The sequence below is a fragment of the Neofelis nebulosa genome, chromosome 6 (genome assembly GCF_028018385.1).
Source record: "Neofelis nebulosa isolate mNeoNeb1 chromosome 6, mNeoNeb1.pri, whole genome shotgun sequence".
In the NCBI taxonomy this organism is placed as follows: domain Eukaryota; kingdom Metazoa; phylum Chordata; class Mammalia; order Carnivora; family Felidae; genus Neofelis; species Neofelis nebulosa.
Genome location: NC_080787.1, coordinates 7,294,361 through 7,318,166, shown reverse-complemented (window position 1 = coordinate 7,318,166; position 23,806 = coordinate 7,294,361). Strand labels below are relative to the sequence as shown.

Sequence of the window (23,806 nt, the reverse complement as noted above, 5' to 3'; positions counted from 1 at the left end):
GAGAGAATTCCAAGCAGGCTCCAAACTGACGGTGCAGAGCCTGATGTGGGGCTCGAACTCAGGAACCTGTGAGATCATGACCTGAGCCCAGGATCAAGAGTCAGACACAAACAACTGCGCCCCCCCATATGCCGTATTGTGGCTAGAAACATTTAAGCTCTTTGGGATCAGGCAACACAGGAAAAAATTTCAAATACTGCAATCCCTATTGGACGACACCACATCTGACGAAACTTTCCACATCTTACAATGAAACTTGCTTAGTAGACCGTGCGGTGACCTATTTACGAACTTCTAAGCTTCCAGTGCTGAGCCCTTTTTAAAGTATTTGGGGTGGCTCTTAAAAGAGCCTTTGGGTTCTTTGAGAATCAGCCTTCGGCTTACTTCTTGGACGCCACCTGCCTGGTGCTGGTTTTCTGCTCGGTGACCTTGGCCTTCCCAGCCTTGGGTTCCCCTGCTCGGGCCTTTCCTGGGCTCTGCGCCGGCCACCTGCCCCGGCCTCCCTTAGCCTTCCTGCTGCCTCGGGGTGCTTTCGGGGCTGTTGCTGCCCGAGGCTTCTTGGCCTTCTGGGTGGTCTTGGCACTCTTCCGGGACTTCGAATGTTTAGAGATCAGCTTCTTCGCCTTAGCAGAAGTGGGCCTTTTGACCTTGCTCTTGCCGGTTTCAGGAATGGCCTTCTTGTTGAGTTTGAAGGAGCCCGAGGCGCCGGTGCCCTTGATCTGCACCAGGATGCCCTTGCTCACCAGGCTCTTGAGGCCCAGCTGGATTCGGTTGCTGTTCTTCTCCACGTCGTAGCCGGCGGCCGCCAGCGCCTTCTTGAGCGCGGCCAGGGACATGCCAGCTCGCTCCTGGGACACCGCGAGAGCCTCCGTGATCAGCTTGGACACAGAAAGGCTCGGGGTCTTGCGACTTGAGCCTGGCATGCCCACCGGCTTTCTCCCCCTCCTCTTAGCTGGAGGATTCTCCACAGGGGCCAGGGCCGTGTCAGCTGTGGACACAGGAACCGTCTCCGACATGTCACGGAGAAAGAAACACAGAAGGGACCTACCAGGCAAAGCGTAATGTGCAGTGGGGTAAGGGTGGAGGGGGAGCCTCAAGGCTTTATATAGGGCACGGCGCGCTGTGATTGGTGCATCGCCAGACACCGCCCCGCCCCTCGGGGGAGGAGCCTTTGTGTTTGTTTTACCCCCAAAAGTTGGATCCCACACAAATCCTCTGAGCAGCATCGCCGAGGGTTTACTGCTGAGTGATCCGTGGAGATCCGGATTTCACGTGCCTTTTCACCTTTTCATGAGAAATGACCTTGCATGCCCGAAGTATCAGATAAAGCCCTTGATTTTCGGCGAAATTCAAGGAGAAGAAAAAAACTTGCTCTTTTCCTTGTAATGTAAAAGTAAGTTTTAGCGCAAAACTTACCTCATCTCTTCCGAGTAGTTTTCCAAACGGTGGGCTTCCAATCGGTGGAGAAAATAAGTTATTCACGCACTGGTTTTTATGAGAAATTCTCTATGTATGTGAAGGAAATAACACAGGTCGCTTAAATGGCTCCCTGTGTAGTTAGACGATGCTTATAGAATCGGCCAAAGAGTGCAGAGTACGACTTTATTTGGGCAAACACAATCTCAGAAACCATAATCTGCAAGGTATGTGGGTGGCATGTGACCCAAACCAGTCCTCCCTTAAGACTCTAACACATGATATCTGCTTAGTCCAAATCAGGTCTGTCACCTCCGTGGCTGACGTCCTCAACTGAATTTTGCTTCTGTTTTCAGTCATCCAAACCCCGCTCCACCCCACCCCCACTGCCTGATCCCAAGCACACACACGGAAAAAGAGACAGTCCTTATTCTCAATCGCCTGTAAAACGGGAGGCAGGAACGGTGGCTGAAGAGCTCAGTGGGAACCACACGCCCAGATCTCTAACAGAACTGAGTTGGCAGATGTGCCTGCAAAGCTGGAAGAGAGTTCTCGCAACAAGGTTCAGGAGGCTTCTTTGGGCTTGTCCTAGGACTTGCCTCTGTAAGACGTCCAGATGGGGGGTTGTTCTTCAAGGCCAGACCTTCCAGGAGGAGAGCCATGCGGTGCGGCCAAAGCTCCCCGGGGTTCAGCGGAGGAAAACCTCATAGGGACCATCTCGTGGAGATGCTCCCCAAATGCTCTCGTGAGAAGTTGGTTATTCTGCAGGCGGGAGAACCGCCTGAAGGCTTTAAGGAGAGGATTTGCATACTGGTGCTGTAGTTGTCTTGGTTTTAGAGTTTTCACAGAAACAATCATTATTGAAAATGGCCCAGGGGCGCCTGGGTGGCTCAGTCGGTTAAGCGTCCGACTTCGGGTCAGGTCATGATCTCGCACTCCGTGAGTTCAAGCCCCGCGTCGGGCTCTGCGCTGACAGCTCAGAGCCTGGAGCCTGCTTCAGATTCTGTGTCTCCCTCTCTCTCTGACCCTCCCCCGTTCATGCTCTCTCTCTGTCTCAAAAATAAATAAACATTAAAAAAAAATTTAAAAAAAATGGCCCAATGTCAGAGGTTGGTGGTGTGTTTCCGTAGCCTCAGAAGAAAGACAAGGGCTTCAACTTTGTGGAAAAGGAGAGAGTCTACGTGTGAAATATTTCTGAAGTGAAAATCAAAACATGAGACTTTCCAACTTCCGGGTGCAAAGTGAGGTAGCAAAGTCTCCGCCTCTCTCTGGCTCCTGGGCACGAGCTTACACACACACACACACACCGGGAACAAAAATTCAGGAAACCGGGCGTCTGGGCGGGCCTGTCGGTTAAGTGTCCGACTTAGCTCAGGTCATGATCTTGCAGTTCATGAGCTCAAGCCCCGCGTCGGGCTCTCTTCTGTCAGCACGGATCTCGCTTTGGACCCTCAGTTTCCCTCTCTCTCTCCCCCGCAATTGGCCTCTCTCTCTCTCTCTCTTTCAATCTCAAAAAGTAAATACACTTTAAAAAGCATTGAGAAAACAATAACCACCTGAAGTGTCTGCATTCTGATACTTCCTAATCTATTTCATTTTTTAAAATGCTGGTTGCAAACTATGGGATTGATTTCACAACCCATTAATGCGCTGAGACCCTCCGTTTGAAAATCTTTTTTCAGGGGTGCCTGGGTGGTTCAGTCGGTTGAGCGTCCGACTTCAGCTCAGGTCATGATCTTGCGGTCTGTGAGTTCGAGCCCCACGTCAGTCTCTGTGCAGACAGCTCAGAGCCTGGACCTTGTTTCGGATTCTGTGTGTGTGTCTCTCTCTCTCTGACCCTCCCCCATTCATGCTCTCTCTCTGTCTCAAAAATAAATAAAGGTTAAAAAAAAATTTTAAAAGAAAAATCTTTTTTCAGGTTACAAGGGGTTACAAGAGCATCTTACTGAGGACCTGTTTCGGGTTTCTTTACAATGTTTATTTACTTGTGAGAGAGAGAGAGAGAGAGAGAGAGACAGAGACAGAGCGTGAGTGGGGGAGGAGCAGACAGAGAGGGAGACACAGAATCCGAAGCAGGCTCCAGGCTCAGAGCTGTCAGCACAGAGCCCGACGCGGGGCTCGAACCCATGAACCTGAGCCCAAGTCTGACGCTAAACAGACGGAGCCACCCAGGCAGCCCAAGGACCCTAAGTTTTAACACGTGTTTGGTTTCCTGGACCCTCGGTGTGACCTCTGAGTACTTGTGCTTGGAGGTCAGGTTGTGAAGTGGATTGATCCTTGTAATTAATTACACGTTGACAGAAGATACCATTCCATTGCTTCACAAGTAACAAAGAATTGGGAGCCCCTGGGTGGCTCAGTCCATCCAGCGCCCGACTGCGGCCCAGGTCATGATCTCCCCATTTGTGGGTTCGAGCCCAGCTTCGGGGCTCTGTGCTAACAGCTCAGAGCCTGGAGCCTGCTTCCCATTCAGTGTCTCTCTCTCTCTCTCTCTCTTTCTCTGCCCCTCCCCCACTCATGCACGTGCTCTCTCTCGGTCTCTGTCTCTCAAAAATAAATAAACATTAAAAGTAACAAAGAATTGGAGAATTTTAAAAATTCCCACATTCCGCAATTTGAAACCCAGAGAGAGGACCATGATTCGTATCTTGCACTGGAAATCTAAACGCTACCATGAACACCCACACGCACGCGCTTACGCTGTGTCGTCATCATCCCAATTATTTCCCCTTCAAAAAAGGAAAAACTGTAGAAGCTAAGTTTATAGTTAAGAAACTGAGTCACAGAAAAGTCATGAAACTCACCCAAGGTCTTAGAGCTAGGAAGCAGGAGGCTGGCTTCAGAAGGCTCTGGCTAGTTATGCACATCAGCTGTGTTGGAGCATTTATTTTTTTTTTCTTCCTCTTAAAATGTCAGGACTGTTGCTCGTGTAATTCCATTTTTAGAGCTTTTATTTTTTTATTAAAAAAATTTTTTAATGTTTATTTATTTTTGAGAGAAAGAGAAACAGTGCGAGCACGGAAGGGACAGAAAGAGAGGGAGACACAGGATCCAAAGCAGGCCCCAGGCTCTGAGCTGTCAGCACAGAGCCCAACAAGGGGCTTGAACTCATGAACCATGAGATCATGACCTGAGCCACAGTCAGACGCTTAATTGACTGAGCCATCCAGGCACCCCTAGAGCACTTGTGTTTGTGGACCAATAATATAATTTTATCTTGAAAAACTTTCTATTGTGGGAAAGTCACCCTTCCAAATTCTCATTATTGAAACAATACTCCTGCTGTAAACATTTCCTTAGATCAACTTCTTCTGGCAGTTCTTCTGAAGTCAAACAATGGAAGCGATCACAAAGAAAATAAGAGAACTGTTTTCTTTTAAAAATATAATAAAATTATTCTCTCATGATATGGGAACTATACAGCCCATTCTTTTTTTTTTTTTTTTTTTTTTACATTTATTTATTTTTGAGAGACAGAGCACAAGTGGGGGAAGGAGCAGGGAGAGAGGGAGACACAGAATCGGAAGCAGGCTCCAGACTCCGAGCTGTCAGCACAGAGCCTGATGTGGGGCTCGAACTCACAAACCGTGAGATCATGACCTGACCCAAAGTCGGACGCTTAACTGACTGAGCCACCCAGGTGCCCCGGCAGCCCATTCTTAATATTAACATTCTAGTCTGTTGTTTAAAAACAATGTTTACCCTATATTTCTGTGTGTGTGTGTGTGTGTGTGTGTGTGTGTGTGTGTGAATAAAATAAAGACTTCTCTAGATTTTCACTGTGTTCAGAGAGATTCACGGGGTTTCACTTACTAACGTGTCCACCCTATATATTTCTTGGATATTCCTGGTATCTAAGTTTTAGAACTACCTTGTAAAACTGTTATCCCTTTGTCATATGTTTCTTCTTTTTTCAGTAGCTACTTTTTGAACTTCATATTTGGCTTTCCACTATCTTTAACAAACACTATTTCACAATTAACCTTAACTCTTCTTCAACTGACTTCTTCCGTTTTGAATTATTCTATTTCGATTGACTGCTTGTTCAGCTGTTGAGTAACTATTTTGTTTGTTTTGTAGGAAGGGCATGTGTATAATTTCATGCTTTGTGAAGGTCGTCTCTAAAAGTCATCAAGTGTTCGGGGCACCTGGGTGGCTCAGTCGATCAGGCATCCTACTTCAGCTCCGGTCATGATCTCCCAGTTCGTGGGGCAAGCCTCGCATGGCATCGGGCCCTGTGCTGACAGCTCAGAGCCTGGAGCCTGCTTCAGATTCTGTGTCTCCCTCCCTCTCTGCCCCTTCCCTGCTTGTGCTCTCTCTCTCTCTCAAAAATAAATAACCATTAAAAAATTTTTAGTATATGCACTGACAATTCTTGGGTGCGGAGATCAACGTCGAAACCAATAACCTGCCCAGGTGGTTCACAATGGAGGACTTTGAGAGGGTAGCGGGAAAATCTTCCTCTGTTGAGTCAGATGGACCTGAATCACTTGTTCAGCCTGTTTCTGCTGCTCCTTACGAAACTGGACACCTTCAGAAGGAGTTCTAGAAACTTCTCAGAGAACAGAGGAGCTAAACCTGCCACCATCCAATTAGGAAGCACTAGAAATGCCTGACCAAGAAGAAAAGCTATTTGCATAACTGGGACCTCCCCCGCCCCCCCCCCCCCATTCAGGTGACCTTATTTCTGTTCTTCCAGACGTTCCGACCTCTCTTATTAGCTATTTATATGTAAGCAAAGACAGGTGCTCATATCGTGCTGTTTCATTTGTGAATAACACATATATAGACTTCCATCCAAAACCTTTGTGCTAACGTGACCAAAACGATCCTCCTAAGCCACACAGATGCCAATGAGCCAGTCTTTGAAAGTCCGGAGACACAAGCATTGGAACTTGTGAATTTTCTGTTGCACTTTAATACCGAATACAGAAGCATCAGACAAAAAAGCAGGAAGCCTTTTCTTTTAACTTCCCGACAGTAATCCAGTAGACCTCAGATGGCCCTTGCCTAGTTCCCCTTGATCTCACCCCTTCTTCCAGGCTGGAGCATAGATTCGCCCTCCAGAGGCGCTAAAGATGTCTGTGAGGTTAAAACTACAAGGGGGTGGAAACTGAACAGCTGACAGCACAGGGTGCTAGAGAAGCCTGTGTACCTGGGCTTATTTATTAAACAAAATAATAATAAACATTTTACAATAGATATCTTTCCAGTTTATTTACCCGTCTGAGGCACTACTCTAGGACCCCTGCGAAAGCCTGCCTTGCCGCACATATAAACCCCAATGCTGTAAGGATAGCGTTAGGCTTTATATCTCTCTCCACCACAGGGGTAAAAGTGGTTGTGCACACAGTTTGCACTGTAGTTTTGCATGAAGCGCGATGTTTTTCCTAAGCGAGTGGTCAGAGCATATTTATTCGAGCTTACGCATTCCTCTTCCGGTGACAAGTCTTAGTCTAGTGCTGGCTCTGGGGACACGTGACTCTGGACCCTCTAAGGCTACTGTCTGCCTGTGGTACGGGGGAGCCCTGGCCTTGGAATGAGGACAAGTGGGTTCTCCCACCTTGCCTCTTTCTGATTCTTAATGATCTTGGCCAAATATAACTGTATTTCTCCTGGGCTTACTCACTTTCCTGGTCTGTGTGTCACAGCAATGACACCGTCTTAGTCTGCTCGGGCTACCAGAACAAAATGCCATAGATTGGGAAGTTTCAACAATAGCAGTTTATTTCCTCATGGCTCTGGAGACTAGGAATCTGAGATCAGACTGTCAGCGTGGCCGAATTCTGGTGACAGCTCTTTCCCAGCCTGTCGTTGGCTGTCTTCTTGCTCTGTCCTCAAACAGCCTTTCTGTGGCGCATGCACGCTGGGAGAGCTAGCTTTTCCTCCTCCTGTTCGGATAAGGCCACCAATCTTTTTGGACTAGGACCTCATTTTACAACTTCTTTCACCTTAAATACTTGCTGAAGCCCCGCCTCCAGACACAGTCACACTGGGAGGTAGGGCTTCGACATATGAATTCTGGGGGGACATAATTCAATCCACAGTACACGCTTTTCTCATGGAGCAGTTAGAGGCTCTCAAGAGACAATGCAGGCAAAAGTAATTTCAGATACACACAGCCAAATGCAGTTCATTATTCCAGCACAGTCCTGGACAGAGGAGGCACCTGACTGACAAATACTAGTTTTTGGTCTTAACCGAACAGACTGCTTATTCTCCATATGGTGGCCCCCCAGGGGACAATCGTGGTCACGGGCATCATTAGGACGCCCTTCGTTTCTTACGGGATCACAGCTAATGAAAATGTGGGGGGGAAAGTACGCTCGCTAATAATGAAGGAGCTGGCATTTCTATTATTATTATTATTATTATTGGCCTGTCAGGTTAACAATGCTTTAAAAAATTCTCAGTGTAAACAGTATGTTGGGATTATAAATTGGCATGGTCCTTCTAGATGGCACTTTGGCAATGTTTTGTATTAAGAGCCTTAAAAAATGCTGTGACCTGGTGATTTAGTATTTCTAGTTCTAGAAGTCTATCTTAAGGAGATAATCACATATTTAAACAAAGATGTGTGATCTGTATGATCTATAGTGCATAAAAATAGAACTCAATCTAGGTAGCCAATAACAGAGGACTAATTACCCAAGTAATGATACATTCATAAAAAATTGTGTTTCTAGGGCTGCCTGGGTGGCTCAGTCAGTTAAGCATCTGACTTTAGCTCAGTTAACAGTTCACAATTTTTTTTTTAATGTTTTTTATTTATTCTTGAGAGAGACAGAGCATGAGTGAGGGAGAGGCAGAGTGAGAGAGGGACACAGAATCCAAAGCAGGCTCCAGGCTCTGAGCTGTCAGCACAGAGCCTGACATGGGGCTGGACCTCACAAGACGTGAGATCATGACCTGAGCCAAAGTTGGACACTCAACCGAGCCACCCAGGTGCCCCAACAGTTCGTAAATTTAAGCCCCACATCAGGTTCTCCGCTGTCAGCATGGAGCCTGCCTTGGATCCTGTGTCTCCTTCTCTCTCTGTCTCTCCATTGGATCCTCCCTCTCCCTCTCTCAAAAGTAGACAAATATTTTTAAAAACTGTGCTTCTAAGTATATTAGCTAGAAAATTATATATGGGTATCTATGGCATGGTACCTAAATTTGCTTTATATATGATATATGTTATGGGTGTACCTTAGGTATTCATATTCATCTATACATATTTGTCACATACATATTAAAAGGAAGTACCAGGGCACCTGGGTGGCTCAGTCGGTTAAGTGTCTGACTTCGGCTCAGGTCATGATCACGCGGTTCATGAGTTCGAGCCCCACATCAGGCTCTGTGCTGACAGCTCAGAGCCTGGAACCTGCTTCAGATTCTGGGTCTCCCTCTCTCTCTGACCCTCCTCCACTCATGCTCTCTCTCTCTCTCTCAAAAATAAACATTAAACAAATTTTTTTTGAAAAAAAAAGAGATACCAGGAGTATTTTAATTTCTTCTTTATATATTTTTCTTTTTACACATTTCTACAATAAACATTTAATATTTTTATATTCAGAAAAAAAATACTTTAGCCAGGTTCTTACTGACCCTTCCATGATCATTCAAAATATTTCCATTTATCTTCTCGTAGCGTCACCCGTTGTTTTACGCGAGAGATGCTGTGGTGGTTAGCAGTGAGCAGTGGTGGGAAAAGATGTCTGAAGCCCGTCGGCTCCTATGAAAAGAGAGAGATTGATTGATCAATTCATTTCTATAATTCATCAGATACCTGACACTGTACTTGACTCTGAGACAACAGCGGTAATGGCAATGGCTAATTTCACTGGGAGCTCGTTCTGTGCCAGGCAGTGTGTGTTCTAAGCGCTTTATTGATGCCAATGCATTTAATCTTGGAGCAACCTTATGAGGCACCTGCTATCGTTCTGTTCGCTGGATAGATGAGAAGGCGAAGGTTGAGCTTCCCAGGTGACACGGCTGTTGGGTGGCGATTCACACCCTCTGGAGTCTCTGTAGACTCTTAAATAAAGGATGAATTTGGTCCAGTCAGTGTCTCCTAAGTTACATTTGAGCTAAGTCTTGAAGGACGAGTAAGAATTTGTCGTGTCAGGGTTTTTCACAAAGGTACCACAGTGACAAAGGCCAGGTGGTGAGGGTTGTCTAAGGTGGCGTGTTTGGGGGTGAGTTGGACTGCCCGTGAGGGATGAGGAAGGCCCTTGGCCCGGCCATGGGTTAGAGTTCCAGCTCGGTATTCCCACAGGGAGCGGTTGAAACCATCCCAGAAGCCACCCTTCTCTCGGGTGTTCATCGTGCTGCTAACAGATGAAGTCACCTCCACCGCCTTTGAAATAAGTCAAATGAAACATATCTAATGGAAATGCGCCCGAATAAATGCCTAGTCTGTTTCTTGAGATGTTACAAAATGCATTTTTTCCCCCTCGTCTTGACAAACAAGCAGAGGCAAACCTGATTTTATCCCCGGAGGCGATGGAACCCCATGCAGGAAGACGTTGGCAGGGTTTCCTTGTTAGGGAACCCCCCCCCCCTTCAATGCATGCGGACTGACACGACCCTTTGGCGGGGACATCCGGGTTCCGTGACAAGTGTTCGCACACCTGGCGGGTCTGAGGACTCATAACTATAACCGGTGCTGGACACGTCTAACGCCCAGGCCATCATTTCACTTTACAGACACAGAGACTTTGCCGCACGTTTTGTATGGACTTACAAAAGGGCCATCACGGTCACATTCAGGTAAGTTTTAGGAGAGATTTGCCTGAAGCAGAGCCTGGTGTTCTGCGGGGCAGGTGACGGAAGGCAGTTCTCTCTAGCTGGTGAGGGACAGTCTGCCCCTCACACCACCGCCCACCTCTGCTGACTCAAGATGTGACCTCTGATATTCCGAGAGTGCGTTTCACGGACTCACTGCCCCTTCAAATGTCATGGTCTGAACAATGACAAGCCACGTGTGGCTTTAAACCCCTTGAAGAGGCCCCAAATTTAAGGCCCGCGCTGGAGGCATCCCCCGGCTCTCCTTCTGTGAGCTCACACATAATCTCGCCCGCTCACATCCGAACGAACACACGGACTGTGTGGAACCAGAGAAGGAGGGCCAGGTCCTCGAAACACGCCAGAGGGACAATGGTGGACTTTGATTTCTCTTCTTTTCTTCATCACTGGTTCTTCTTCCCCGTGTGCTTTCCAGCGACCGTTTTATTGTTTGGGAATTAACTGGGTTAATAGAACGGTGCTTGGCTAAGTGCGACCCCAGGGTTAGCAGCTATGGTTACATTAAGCATTTTCATTAGTGAACATATTACAATGACAGGCACTGCCACATGTGACCCACCTTTCCTTTCTCACATTCTATATAATTGTGTATAATAACTATTGTTTATTGTCTGTCTTCTCCAGCCACGATGTGAGCCCTGGGACGGCAGTGACTTTGTCCCCTTCCAAGGAGACGGTCACTGATGGTGAGAGGGTGGTCCTTCAGGGCTGGGGGAGAAAAGAAAGAACTCAGTCACCCCACGGCTCCCTCCTCATTCTTTCTGCGCTGGATGTTGTCACTGCCTGACCAAAAACCGTTTTGACCTTTAAGAGGGCCCGGAGGGTGAGAGGGAGAGGGATTGGGAAGAAAGCTGGACCTCGTGACTCCCGAGCACTTGCTTGCTCCGAATCCATCGGCTTTTTTTGCACCGACCCACGCAGCCGGTCCCCATTTTCCCGCTTCCCAGGCAGGTTAGGGGTGCTGGGACTGAGTTCCGATCAAAATCATGTGGACGGAATAACGTGTGCCGCTTCGGGGCCTGGCCCGTGAAAGCCTCCTTCTTCTGTCTGCAGGCCGGATGTCCGGGCTCCAGCAGAGATCTCTAAGACCCGGGGACATCTGAGGCACCAGGCGGAAGGAAACTGTCCCTGAAGGACCATGGAGTCAAGCCCCATCCCCCCATTGTGACGGGACACTATACAACATTGTGTAACAGAGTGACACATATCTATTGTGGTTAGCCCCTAGGTTTGGGAGATCTGTTTCATAGAACAGGGTCACCCACCTTATTTTGACCTGAGGCTTGTCTACTGAAGCGGACTCAACATTGTTATTCGTAGTAGCACCTTGATCCTGGATCTGGTCTCCCAGTCAAGCCCCGAGCACCCTGGGGACCCCTGCTCAGAACTTCATTCCTCGTTCATCACGGCAGCCCCCACCTCATCGTCCTCATGCCTTAAGCCTGCCTTTGTTGTTTTGTTTTGGTTTGGCTTGCCTTCTGAAAGATCAGACATTTTAGCTATTTATTCTGTTTTTCAATCTTACCTTCCTAGAGTCCTAGCTCTTCGAGGGAAGGGATTTTGTGATTTTGTTCACTGCTATATGCACACGGGAATTTGGGACACAGGAGGCATTCCACAAAAATTAGTGAATGAACTGATTCATTCCGTCATTTATGTGTGTGGCTGTGCACCAGGCCCGGCGACAGCCCCTAGGGATACTGTGGTGACCAAATCAGAGCCCAGAGGCTGTTGGACAAGACTAGCAGACAAGGGGTCACAACTAAATACAAACTGTGCAATGCTCACATCGGACAACTGGGAGGCGATGGGCCGGAAGATGCCTGTGGGATGGTGATGAGTAGGGGTTTCTAGGCAAGAAGGAAGGAAAAAAAATTTTTTTTAAATGGAGGTCCAGTGTATGTGGGTGGCAGAGAGCCAGGAAAGCAGGGTGTTGGAACACAAAAGGGAGGGGAGAAGGAGGGCCCAGGCACAGGGTGGAGGGGAAGGGCGTGTCAAAGTGCGCTGGAGAATCCTAAAGGCAAGGTAAGTATCCCCTTCAGGCACATGGGGACCACCCACGATGCCCCAGTTCACACGCCCCACCAGACAGAGGCCCCACCGCCCTTCCCCCCAGTTCCTGCTGATTAAAATCTCTGGTCATTTTAGGGCAGTGAAAAGCCTCTGTGTGATATTATAATGATGGATGGATGTCATGACACATTTGTCCGAACCCATAGAATGTACACGACGAAGAGGGAACCGCAACGGCCAACTATGGTCCCCACGTGATTGTGATATGCCGGTGTAGGGTCATCCAAAAGAGTGCCATTTTGGTGAATGATGTTGCTAAGGTGAGAGGCTACGCACGTGTGGGGACTGGGGGTATATGGAAATCTGTACCCCCCTCTCAATTTTGTTGTACACCTAAAAATGTTCGAAACATATGTATGTGTCTGTGTGTGTGTGTGTGTGTGTATGCATATATAAGCTCTAAATATATAAAAATATAAAAGCATATGTATGCCCTAAATACACACACACACACACACACACACACACACATATATATATATATATAAAAGAATATAGGAAAAATTTGCAATCCATTCAGTCTTATTTATGTATAGAACTGACTGGGCCAAGTTCCAGCTCTAACCCTTACAATCAAGACCCCTGAGCACTCTCCCAGACCTTCCCCAAAGCCCTCACCCTGACGCCCGCCAGGTATCACTGACCCACCCTCCTGCCTAGCAGCTTCCCTTCCCTTTGCGGTCTGAGAACCTGCACCATCTCAGTTCGATTCTTTTTTTTTTTAATTTTTTTTTCAACGTTTTTTATTTATTTTTGGGACAGAGAGAGACAGAGCATGAACGGGGGAGGGGCAGAGAGAGAGGGAGACACAGAATCGGAAACAGGCTCCAGGCTCTGAGCCATCAGCCCAGAGCCTGACGCGGGGCTCGAACTCACGGACCGCGAGATCGTGACCTGGCTGAAGTCGGACGCTTAACCGACTGCGCCACCCAGGCGCCCCTCAGTTCGATTCTTAAACACACGATTTCATTGACTTTTCTCAGCTGTAAAAACTATATTTATTTCAGTGCCTTAAAGCCCAAATGTGTGTGTGTTTTCAAACCTAGCACCCAATATCTCTCACCACAGCTATTTAAGCAAGTCCAGCAGTAAAAGGGGCACATTTCCGTCTTCAGTATTTTTGTGGTTTTATATGCTGTCCCACAGGGGAGTTTGGGCCAATGAGAAATAACCGAGGAGAAAAGGGAAAAGAAAAATAAAGGAAAAGAAAATAAAGGAGAAAGTGAAGAGAGGAGGGAGAAAAGAATGAGAACAAAGGTTTATCCTCGTGGCTTTTGAAAGCCAGTCTTTTACTTGGAGCACTTGAGAGGGTCAGAAGACAAGTTTAGGCCTAAGGGATGAGGTCAAGGTTTCTCGCCAGTATTGCCTCCTCTAGGTACGTCTGTCTGCTCCTCGATGAGACCAGCCCCCGTCACTGCCGTTCCTTTGTCCTGTCAGAGCCAACAGCTGGGACATCTAACACCACGAAAAACCATAGCAGAAAGAAACAGGCCTTTCTATCAACTACAATGCAAATTGCTTACCGGATGATAAAGCTACCTAAGTCTTCAACTGAGCCAACCAAAGCCTTCCTCTTCCTCACTCAAAAAGTAGCTCATTTTCCAGATTTACTCTCTTCTCCTTAAATTATAATGAACCCACAGTGCTTGAAGATGTCAAGCTGATTGGCAGAGTCTGGACATTTTCATCCGAGCCTAGAATATCTTGCAGGAAAGGTCACCGGCAGATGCATATTCGGCCGCATTTCTTTTTCCGCTTGGTCATCCAGGATGGCCCGGGGTGAAAGTTTGCAAAAACTAACGTTTAATGCCTTTTAATTTAGGACATCTGGGACTACTTAGCAAAGTGCTGAATCTACACACCCTTCCAAACCTGGAAGACTCAAGAGAAATGCGGGGATCATTCTTTATGCCCTTAGGAAGAGGCCTAGAGAGGTCATTAAATATGGGGTGTGGTGGGGGGAGGGGGCGGGGGACTGCATTTTCTTTCAACCTATTGGACCAGGGTAAAACATGGTGAAATCGGTTGGCATTCTTCTTATATCAGATCATTTGTGAAATTCCCGATTTATGAAAAACCAGCTTTTACCAAGATCATCATAATCTGCCTTAGGTCCCTTTAGGGGTATAAAAAAGGCTATAAATGAAGTTTGTCAAATATCAGGAGACACTGAGCACCTACCATGTGCCGGGCACTCTTCAGAAGTGCTTTCTATGCATTAAAGATCTTTAATCTCCACAAACATCTAGAAGGTAGACGCTATTACCATCATCCTCAAGACACCAGCGAGGCCAGGGGTGCCTGGCTGGCTCAGTTAGTAGATCATGTGACTCTTGATCTCGGGGTCATGAGTTCAAGCCCCGTGTTGGGCATGGAGCCTACTTAAAATTAAAAAAAATAATAATTAACAAAAAAGACACAAATGAGGACACTGAGGCACACAGATGAGATGAGGATTTGCCTCAGTCTCACAGCTAATAAGTAGGGAGCTGGGGGGGTCAAACCTGGAGGTTCTGTCTCCAGACGCTATGCTTTTTTCACCATAGAGCTATTTTACTGCCATGATACCATCCCTGGGACGAGTGCTTTATATTTGCTGTTTCATTTAATCCTCACCCCAGCTTCATGAGTAAGTAATTATTACCACCCAGCGGCTCAGAGTGGTAGGTTTGTCAAACAGAAACTCAAAGACATTTGGGTAATGACTGGCCGGCTGCTTTCCTGCGTACAAAGCAATACGTTGATTTCATCCAACAAAGTCAAAAAAGATGATTCTCTAACAGAGACGGGGGGAGAAAAAGCCTGCAGAGTAAGAACAGGATGTTACGTTTGTGCGTTATTTTTAGTCTGGACAATCTGTTCTTACACAGACCAAGGAGGACTTTCAAAGAAAATAATTAGCGATTCTTCAGAAACTCTCAAGATTGTCTGTGGAGCACGGGACAGGCTGTCTCTGCATAGTATATTCCTCCAACCCTCAGTCAGCACCTCCATCTTGGGTGGGCCATGTCTCCACCATTTCTGGCACAGGAATTTCTCAACTCCCCCGCTGTTGACTTTGGTCAAAAAAAGTATGAGAGCAATCCCACACATATAAGTATTTGAAGTCAAGGTAGTCTCCAAGTGTTTAACTGGCCTGTCTCATTTAGAATAGTTCTCAAAGATCATTCTGATGTATTTTAGTTAAACACGTATCATTTTTCTTGACTATTTCAATTGTAATTTGAGCCACAGTGAGAAGTACACTACGAAGCACTCATTCTTGTTTAGGAAATTTTAGCCAGGGTATGGAGGTCTAGGCTCTGAGGAATCCTATTCTATTCTATTCTATTCTATTCTATTCTATTCTATTCAATACTGAGGAAGACCAAATCCAAAGTCGAATTGTTGGAAAGACAGATACTGGAGAAAAAGGCAAAACAGAGAAGAAGAAAAAGGAAGAAACAGTCGACTTTAGATCTCATCTTGATCTGTAGAATCATAAGAGCAAGCTTCCTATTTCCAGAATTCTGGAAGTTTTTAATGAGTCTCGGAATGTGTTTCCAATAGGAATTTATACCAAAGTGGTGAGATTCTACATATGTTTGCACTGAGAATCAAATATCCCTCTGTCCTGGAGCGTAAAAATAATGTTTTTAGTTAAAAGTCATGCAGATGGCCCTTTCTACCATTGCTATAAAGCTGACATTTCTATTTGATTTGATTTTACGTTGCTATTTTATTTTATTTTTTAAGAAAGGCAGACTGCCACGTGCAGGGCCTCATATGGACGTGTCTGGAATCTTGGAAGCTTGAGTCCCCTACTTCCTCCTACAAATGGACCTTGAGAGCGTGTTGGGAGATTCTGGCAAGAAAGCACAGCTACTCCTGTACCTTTGACCACAGAATGGTCCTCCTGTATCGGGGAAGGTCATCCTCTCCGACCTAGCACGGCTCCGGAAGGGACTCACATGGAGTGGTGAGGGAGGAAGGGGGACACCAGCCTAGCCAGCCAGACCAGCCAAATCGACCCTGGCCAGCAATAGGGTGACAGATGTCGTAGCAAGACACTTCTTGAAGTCTCTTTGAAAGTAGTCTGTAACTGTACATTTTATAGAAGTGAGTGTGGTGACATCTTTCCCAAGGTAACTTCCATTTGTTCAATTACGATAGTGTGTGAATAACACTGGTTATTCACAATATGCAACAACATCAGAACACCCCAAAGCAAAACATGTCAAAAGAGACGAGAAACCAAGCCGCACGGATCTTTTGGTACAATCTCAAATGATGAGAATTTATGAGAATCTTCAGGGGTGGACACGTTATCGTTATTATTAGGGGAAAGAGTAAAATTTTGGCACCGTAAGTTTAAGTTGCTTGAGGCAAATTTTACTCTAAATTCTCTCATATAATCTTCTCAGTAGATGGGGGATGATATGGACAGATGTCCAGTATGAATACGTTTATACAGATTTTTGAAGGTATTTTACCTATGATCTTTTCATCGTTCACAAATAGTAAAGGCATTACCATGGGGGGGGGGGAAATCCATAAATTTTAACAATAACATGAAATTGATTCGTTAATGTGGTTCTTAAGGTGGCAGTTGCAGCCTTGCCCCACCTTTATAGTTTTGCAGTTTATATTAATTATAAATAAGGGGAGATTCAATCACTTGTCGCGTCTTTGGCCTAATCAACATATTTGTAAAATTTGAACTGGTTTGCGCTTGTCATGGGAGTTATTTTTTTGTTATATGACTATAAAGTCTGGAGATGGTTAGGCTATACAAGAGTGTGAGAGATTTGTGATAGTCAATTTTCAATTTTTTTTTAGTGTTAATTTATTCTAGAGAGACACAGAGACAGAGTGCAAGCAGGGGAGGGCAGAGAGAGAGGGAGACACAGAATCCGAAGCAGGCTCCGGGCTCCGAGCTGTCAGCACAGAGTCCGATGCGGGGCTCGAACCCATGAACCATGAGATCATGACCTGAGCCGAAGTCAGACACTTAACTGGCTGAGCCACCCAAGCGCCCCTGTGATAGTCAATTTTTATTGAGGGGCCGGTTATATTTGATTTTATTTTCAGAAATCAAACTAGAAAATTATTGTTATAGTATTGATAGTGATGAAAACGTTAAGGGCTGTTTTTCACACTGCAGTTGGGGTATTTTCTTTAGCATTACCTTTAATTGTAACTACTCGTTCTTCCTTTTCTTCTCATGAGTAATTATCCTCCCCCTACTGAATTATTGATTATAGGGAACAGTTAAGTGAAAACATAACAGTAAAAATCTACCCGGATTACTCTTCAGAAACAATTAACTACCAAATAACGTGTCAAAATTGTAATCAGGGTGGGACATCAGACAAACCGGCATAAAACGCGCTTAGTGTGAGAACAGTTGTTACAAAGTTCTATGATTTACTCTCATCAGGAGGTTGGGAAGCTGGGTTTAGACTGGAAAATTTAGGAATTCAAGGTTCCTAGGTGGCTCAGTCGGTTAAGCCCCTGACCTCAGCTCGAGTCATGATCTCATGGCTGTGAGTTCAAGCCCTACATCGCGTTCTGTGCTGACAGCTCAGAGCCTGGAGCCTGCTTTGGATTCTGTCTCCCTCTCCCTCTGCCCCTCCCCCACCCGTACTCTGTCTGTCTCTCTCTCTCTCTCTCTCTCTCTCTCTGTCTCTCTCTCAAAAATAAATAAACATTAAAAAAAATGTTAAGACAAGAAAATTTAAGAATTATATAAAAAGCAGACCAAGCAGTGATTTGGCAGTCAATATTTGAAAAATACCAAACACACCTAATTTTTTTATCGTCCCTCCTCTCATTAAGTGGAGGGAATAAATCGTTGGTTACCCAATGGCTGTCAAGCAAGGCCCAGTGTAAAAGAAATCCTTTTGGTGTTTTGATCTGTAGTCAGCGCTTGAATCTGGGCAGGTGAAAAATAAACTTGTCAGAGCAAACTGGTTATTACATTAAGACGTAACCATAAATCATAAGTATATAAAAATGGGGAAATGGTTGCAGTCATATTTTAGAGTGCCCTGTAAAACACAGCATAAAGTGATGGGAGCAGGTTCTTTGACACGAAGCACTTTTGTTGAAAATTATCTCACACTTGGCAGAGACACAATATATTGAAAGCTGCATTTGAATCCTGAATTTTTCTCTTTCTTGTAGTGTTTTTTGCTTATGTTTTTAACAAATCCTAGTAAACCTTCCTGTGCATGTGTTTTTAGATATACCCATACCGTAGATAAATATAATGATAAAGTCTATAATGATCAATTCAAAGCCTTTAACTTCACTTCTGAAGTATATTTAACTAATCAGCATGCATAAAACACATATTAAGCTGAATTCACTACGTTAACAAACTGTAACAACTTCCATTTGTTACCGTAATAAATAAACACACTAAATACAGCCATGATCTTGTGTGCATATTTGTGTCTTTCTACAGCTGTAATACTTAATAGGATCAGAACTCTGTGTGTTAATAACAGCCCTTAAAAGAAGCAGGTGTGACTCAGTCAGTTAAGCATCTGACTTCAGCTCTGGTCATGATCTTAGGGTTCGTGGATTCAAGCTCCACATCAGGCTCTGTGCTGACAGCTCAGAGCCAGGAGTCTGCTTTGGATTCTGTGCCTCCCTCTCTCTCTCTCTGCCCCTCCCCTGATTGCTTTCTCTCTCTCTCAAAAATAAATAAACCTTAAAAAAAAAAAAAAAAAGAACCAGGTGATTGTGTTCTCTCCTGGCAAAAATAAGCAAATCTATCTACTTCCATTCTCCTAAGGCATCTCCACATTCTCTAACTTGTTAATCTAGGGTCATTCTCAACTGTGTAAAAATAAGGGCCTTGCATAGACCAAATTGTTTTTAGGGATGCATATTTTGTACCCTCTAATTGTCCAGGTATCCAAAGATTAGGCATTTAAATACTCAATTTAACATGCCTTAAAATTCTTACAGTTATGTATAGGTTGTGAATTCAGCATTTAAGCTGACACACTGAGCTTTTGTGATTTGTCTGCAACATTATGAACATTAACTGTTTTAAAAATATTATCTATTATGATTTAATTTAGTTCGGTGTGTAATTTACAGATGTGTAATTTTAAATAAAGTGATCTTAACTCTTCTAACCAGTAAACCTACTGGAAGAAATTTAATAAGTTCAAATTAATTAGGGTTGCTTGCTCTCTTTCTTTCTTTTTTTTTTTTTTTCTTTTAGAAAATAGACCCTACCTATGACCCAGCAACAGCCCTGCTAGGAATTTACCCAAGGGATACAGGAGTGCTGATGCACAGGGGCACTTGTACCCCAATGTTTATAGCAGCACTCTCAACAATAGCCAAATGATGGAAAGAGCTTAAATGTCCATCAACTGATGAATGGATAAAGAAGTTGTGGTTTATATACAGAATGGAATACTACGTGGCAATGAGAAAGAATGAAATATGGCCTTTTGTAGCAACGTGGATGGAACTGGAGAGTGATATGCTAAGTGAAATAAGTCATACAGAGAAAATATCATATGTTTTCACTCTTATGTGGATCCTGAGAAACTTAACAGAAGACCATGGGGGAGGGGAAGGGAAAAAAAAAAAAAAGAGAGGGAGGGAGGCAAGCCATAAGAGACTCTTAAAAACTGAGAATAACTGAGGGTTGATGGGGGGGTGGGAGGGAAGGGAGGGTGGGTGATGGGCATTGAGGAGGGCACCTGTTGGGATGAGCACTGGGTGTTGTATGGAAACCAATTTGACAATACATTTCCTATTAAAAATAAAATAAAATGAAAAAAAAAAGAAAATAAACCCTAGACTTGTGTGAACTAGAATATCATGCTAATGTTGTTTTTACATCATGACAATAACAAAGAAAAAGACATAAAACCATTTCTAAAGCAAAAGTGTGAAGCCAATGAATGTATCCAAAAAGTTACTCGATTAAAAATATGTGCTATTTTCCTATAAAATTACATATCATGAACTAAAAATGTTAAGTTGTTCAAAAATGGTAAGAGTTCTGTTTTGCTTCTCATCCTATAACCTCTTAACTAAAACCACTAATTTGGGGCACCTGGGTGGTTCAGTGGGTTAAGCATCCAACTTTGGCTCAGGTCATGAAGCCCCAGTTCGTGAGTTCAAGCCCCACGTCAGGCTCTGTGCTGACAGCTCAGAGCCTGGAGCCTGCTTTGGCTTCTGTGCCTCCCTCTCTCTCTGCCCCAACCCACTCGCATTCTGTCTCTGTCTCTCTCAAAAATAAATAAGCATTAAAAAAAAATTTTTTTAATAAATAAATAAAACCGCTAAATTAACAGTTAAACTTTTCTGTTTTCTCTGAATTATAGTTTAAAGGGGTAGCGCACTTAAAACATTGGGAGAACGTTTATTTTGATTTGAGTTTCTCTTTTTTAAGCTTTTATTTAAGTCGCAGTTAGTTAACATACAGTGTAATATTAGTTTCAGGAGGACAATAGGGATTCAACATTTTCATGCATCACCAGGCGCTGTTCACAAGTGCCCTCCTTAATTCCCACCATCCATTTAGCACACACCCCGCCGCCCCCCAACCTCCCCTCTGACAACCCTCGGTATGCTCTCTAGAGTTAAGAATCCATTTCTCGGTTTGCCTCTCTCTCTCTTTTTTCCCTTTGCTGCTTTTGTTTCTCAAATTCCATATACGTGTGAAATCACAGGGCATTTGTCTTTCTCTGACGGACTTATTTCCTTTAGCGTTCCACTCTCTAGCTCCTAGTTTCTCTGAAGTTCAGTTGTGTTTTTCATTCTTCATATAAGCCCTTGAAAATGTAAATAAGTTTCCATTGTAATTTACCGATCCCCTGCTGAGGTAGAGTAGACAACTTGCTCGAAATCATTTGTATTCACAAAACAGAAAATATTCTCAAAAAAAGGTATCGGAACCCTTCACTTTTGGTCCGACTCAGTAGTGTGATTTATGATACCATGTGTCTTCTCTCTTCTCTCTAACCTTGAAAAGCCTGAAGCGACAATAATTTTGTGTTGCTGAATCATAAACTTCAGAGGCTTCTGCCTCGCAAGAGGCAGGCCTTTGCACGCTGGAGATTTGGTTAACTTGTTTTCTTTCTTGTCATTAGTCTCCTGTAAGGCCTAACCGCTTTCTTAAAGTCAAAAGTTACTACGGATTGCCAGTGTGTGTTTGCATTATCTTGGAAGCAGGAATGCTGTTTTTGCAGATACTGACAACTATTTGGATATGTAAGGAGAAAACACAAGAAAAGAACGTTTGGAAAGGAGGAAAGAGACTCTTATCTTTAGTTTCAGGAATCCACAGCATGCAAGCATAAAACACCAAACCCAGGGGATCACATTAAAGGCCAGAAAGAAAAGACCAACTTCCTGTTCATGTGTTCTCAAATGCCAGAGAATTATAAGAACAAATAGTACATAAACACAATCAACCCCAGAAAAATTAACAAATGATCTAGACTTCAGATTCCCTGTCCTTTGCCACCAACTAATCTCTTCACGATCTGACATAAAGCCAGCAGGGTGTACCCGATCTGCAAAGGGCAATCAGGAAAAGCCAAAATAAGAAACAACTTTGGGCAAGAATACGTTGCAGCCTGCAAGAACCAAAGGAAGATAAGCATAAAACTCCCAACAGCCCAGGGCTGGACAAGGTTCCTTTCCAGGTCACACATTTCTATTGATTCCTATGGTAGGACTTAGGTAAACAACATCTTGGTGGAACCTTCAGAAATAAATGGTCAGGTAGTTCATGAGTAGCCCGCCCTTCACTTGTATAGAAGGGAGAACAAACTATAGAATTATTTCATCCAACAAAGGCAGACCAGAATTTATATAAGAGAAAAAGGGGAGAAGCGACGGAGAAAAACAAGAACACAAACAAACAACAAACAACCCCTTGTAGTCAACCTGGTAATAGTGAACTTGCACGTTTTGGGGGTAACCTGATTCGTTGACAGGTGGTCAGTCTGGACTGGACCATCAGTCCTTAAGCAGGCTCAATAGGCGCATAGGAGAATTTAAAAAACCCAATTTCAGTTGCTGAAGGACTCAGGAAACCTTCGCGTTTGGCTGAGGAGCTAGTGTGACCAGCGTCTGCCACTGTCCTGCATTTTATCCGAAATTGTTACAGGTCTTTGTGTCCTTTGTAACAAAGTTTATTCCGTGTACCCTCCCATGTTTTTAATGGAAAAAACAAGCCTGACCACTCGGTACTGAAACATGTGACTTGAGTAAAACAAACGTAGAAAGCGCTTTTTACACCTTAAAACTTTTGCCTGGAGCAAAGTCCACGAGTGAAGTGCTTAAAGTGGAATTTCCCAACACACAGACTGCCTGCGGTATCTGGTACCGGAAGGTTCCCTATTGGGAGACTGAGTATACCAAGTTCAATGGCGTCCTTCCCGTCGACCCACCTCCTTTCTCCGCCCCTCGTACTTGCTTGCCTTCAGTTCAGACTCCTTGGAGGCAAGTTACCCAGCAGTTTTGACCAGGCGTCTTCTACAGCAGTATGCGGATCCTAACTACAAGCCACCAGCCACCTATGAAAGTTGGGAGTCTCATAAGGCAGACAGCACGGACCCGAAACAGCATGCGTTTTCACTCAAAAGTCCCCGGAGTATAGAGTAATGGAATGTAACATTTGGCACATAAAATTCGGCAGTGCGTAATATCACCTTCTTTTCCGTCTCTTAGTACCGTTAAAAACAAACAAAAAACCTACGTATTCCTACATGTGCAATGGCTTTTTCTAAAGTAGAATACCTTAAGGTAAATATCTTGGTAACTCCCCCATGCAAACTCAAGTGTTTGATTACAGCTCTCTTAGTGGACATGTGGGTGGCCCTGAAAAGAGCCTTTGGGGTTGGGGAAGAGGGCGCTTACTTGTCAAGTCTACTTGGAGCTGGTGTACTTGGTGACGGCCTTGGTGCCCTCGGACACGGCGTGCTTGGCCAGCTCCCCGGGCAGCAGCAGGCGCACGGCCGTCTGGATCTCCCGGGACGTGATGGTCGAGCGCTTGTTGTAATGCGCCAGGCGCGACGCCTCGCCCGCGATGCGCTCGAAGATGTCGTTCACGAACGAGTTCATGATGCCCATGGCCTTGGACGAGATGCCGGTGTCGGGGTGCACCTGCTTCAGCACCTTGTACACGTACACCGAGTAGCTCTCCTTGCGGCTGCGCTTGCGCTTCTTGCCGTCCTTCTTCTGCGCCTTGGTCACCGCCTTCTTCGAGCCCTTCTTCGGGGCGGGAGCGGACTTCGCTGGCTCAGGCATCTTAAAACCTCAGAAAGCCAGAAGTGGAGTGAAAGCAGGAAGCGAATGTCTGCTACTTATAGGGCTTTTATGCTAATGAAGGATGCAGACCGCGTCTTAGTTCATTGGAAGACCAGCCGTGAGGCTGTCATCCATGGGCAGAACTATGCAAATGAGGTATGGAAATAAAGCTTTTCTATTGGCTACTTGACTGAGACTCGTTACTAGCCAATCAGGCAACCAGGTTTGAGCCCCAGGAAATGGCTATAAAAGC

General features: G+C 45.0%; 3 protein-coding genes and 1 long non-coding RNA gene across 6 annotated transcripts in view; 1 reads left to right on the top strand and 3 right to left on the bottom strand.

Moving 5' to 3' along the window:
* Window positions 1-127: 127 nt before the first annotated feature.
* H1-6 (H1.6 linker histone, cluster member) lies at window positions 128-1,672 on the bottom strand. Its single transcript, XM_058736010.1, has one exon. The coding sequence runs from the start codon at window positions 1,224-1,226 to the stop codon at window positions 381-383; it is 846 nt and encodes a 281-aa protein (XP_058591993.1). The 5' UTR covers window positions 1,227-1,672; the 3' UTR covers window positions 128-380.
* Window positions 1,673-1,681: 9 nt separating this feature from the next.
* LOC131515307 (uncharacterized) lies at window positions 1,682-5,752 on the top strand. The gene is made up of 2 exons (XR_009263547.1): window positions 1,682-2,791; window positions 3,145-5,752. It is a non-coding gene; the product is annotated as an uncharacterized LOC131515307 (long non-coding RNA).
* Window positions 5,753-9,057: 3,305 nt separating this feature from the next.
* LOC131515285 (histone H2B type 1-C/E/F/G/I) lies at window positions 9,058-23,597 on the bottom strand. 2 transcript variants are annotated; one of them, XR_009263535.1, is made up of 3 exons: window positions 23,164-23,597; window positions 10,766-10,914; window positions 9,058-9,133 (listed from the first exon to the last, which is right to left on the bottom strand). XR_009263535.1 is itself a non-coding variant. In XM_058736035.1 (2 exons), exon 1 carries the CDS (start codon window positions 23,551-23,553, stop codon window positions 23,173-23,175), a length of 381 nt encoding a protein of 126 aa, XP_058592018.1. In that variant the 5' UTR covers window positions 23,554-23,596; the 3' UTR covers window positions 9,058-9,133; window positions 23,164-23,172. The 2 variants fall into 2 exon arrangements, 1 of the variants encoding a protein (XP_058592018.1); XM_058736035.1 differs by lacking the exon at window positions 10,766-10,914 and having other exon boundaries at window positions 23,164-23,596.
* The window catches only part of LOC131515286 (histone H2B type 1-C/E/F/G/I), a 79,394-nt gene continuing 64,645 nt past the window's right edge, over window positions 9,058-23,806 (bottom strand). Inside the window, exons 2-3 of one of the 2 annotated variants that reach the window (XR_009263536.1) lie at window positions 10,766-10,914; window positions 9,058-9,133 (exon numbers count right to left, since the gene is read on the bottom strand). The gene's annotated coding sequence lies outside the window, so the exon portion shown is untranslated. The remainder of the gene's footprint in view (window positions 9,134-10,765; window positions 10,915-23,806) is intronic. The other variant, XM_058736036.1, reaches the window with a different exon arrangement.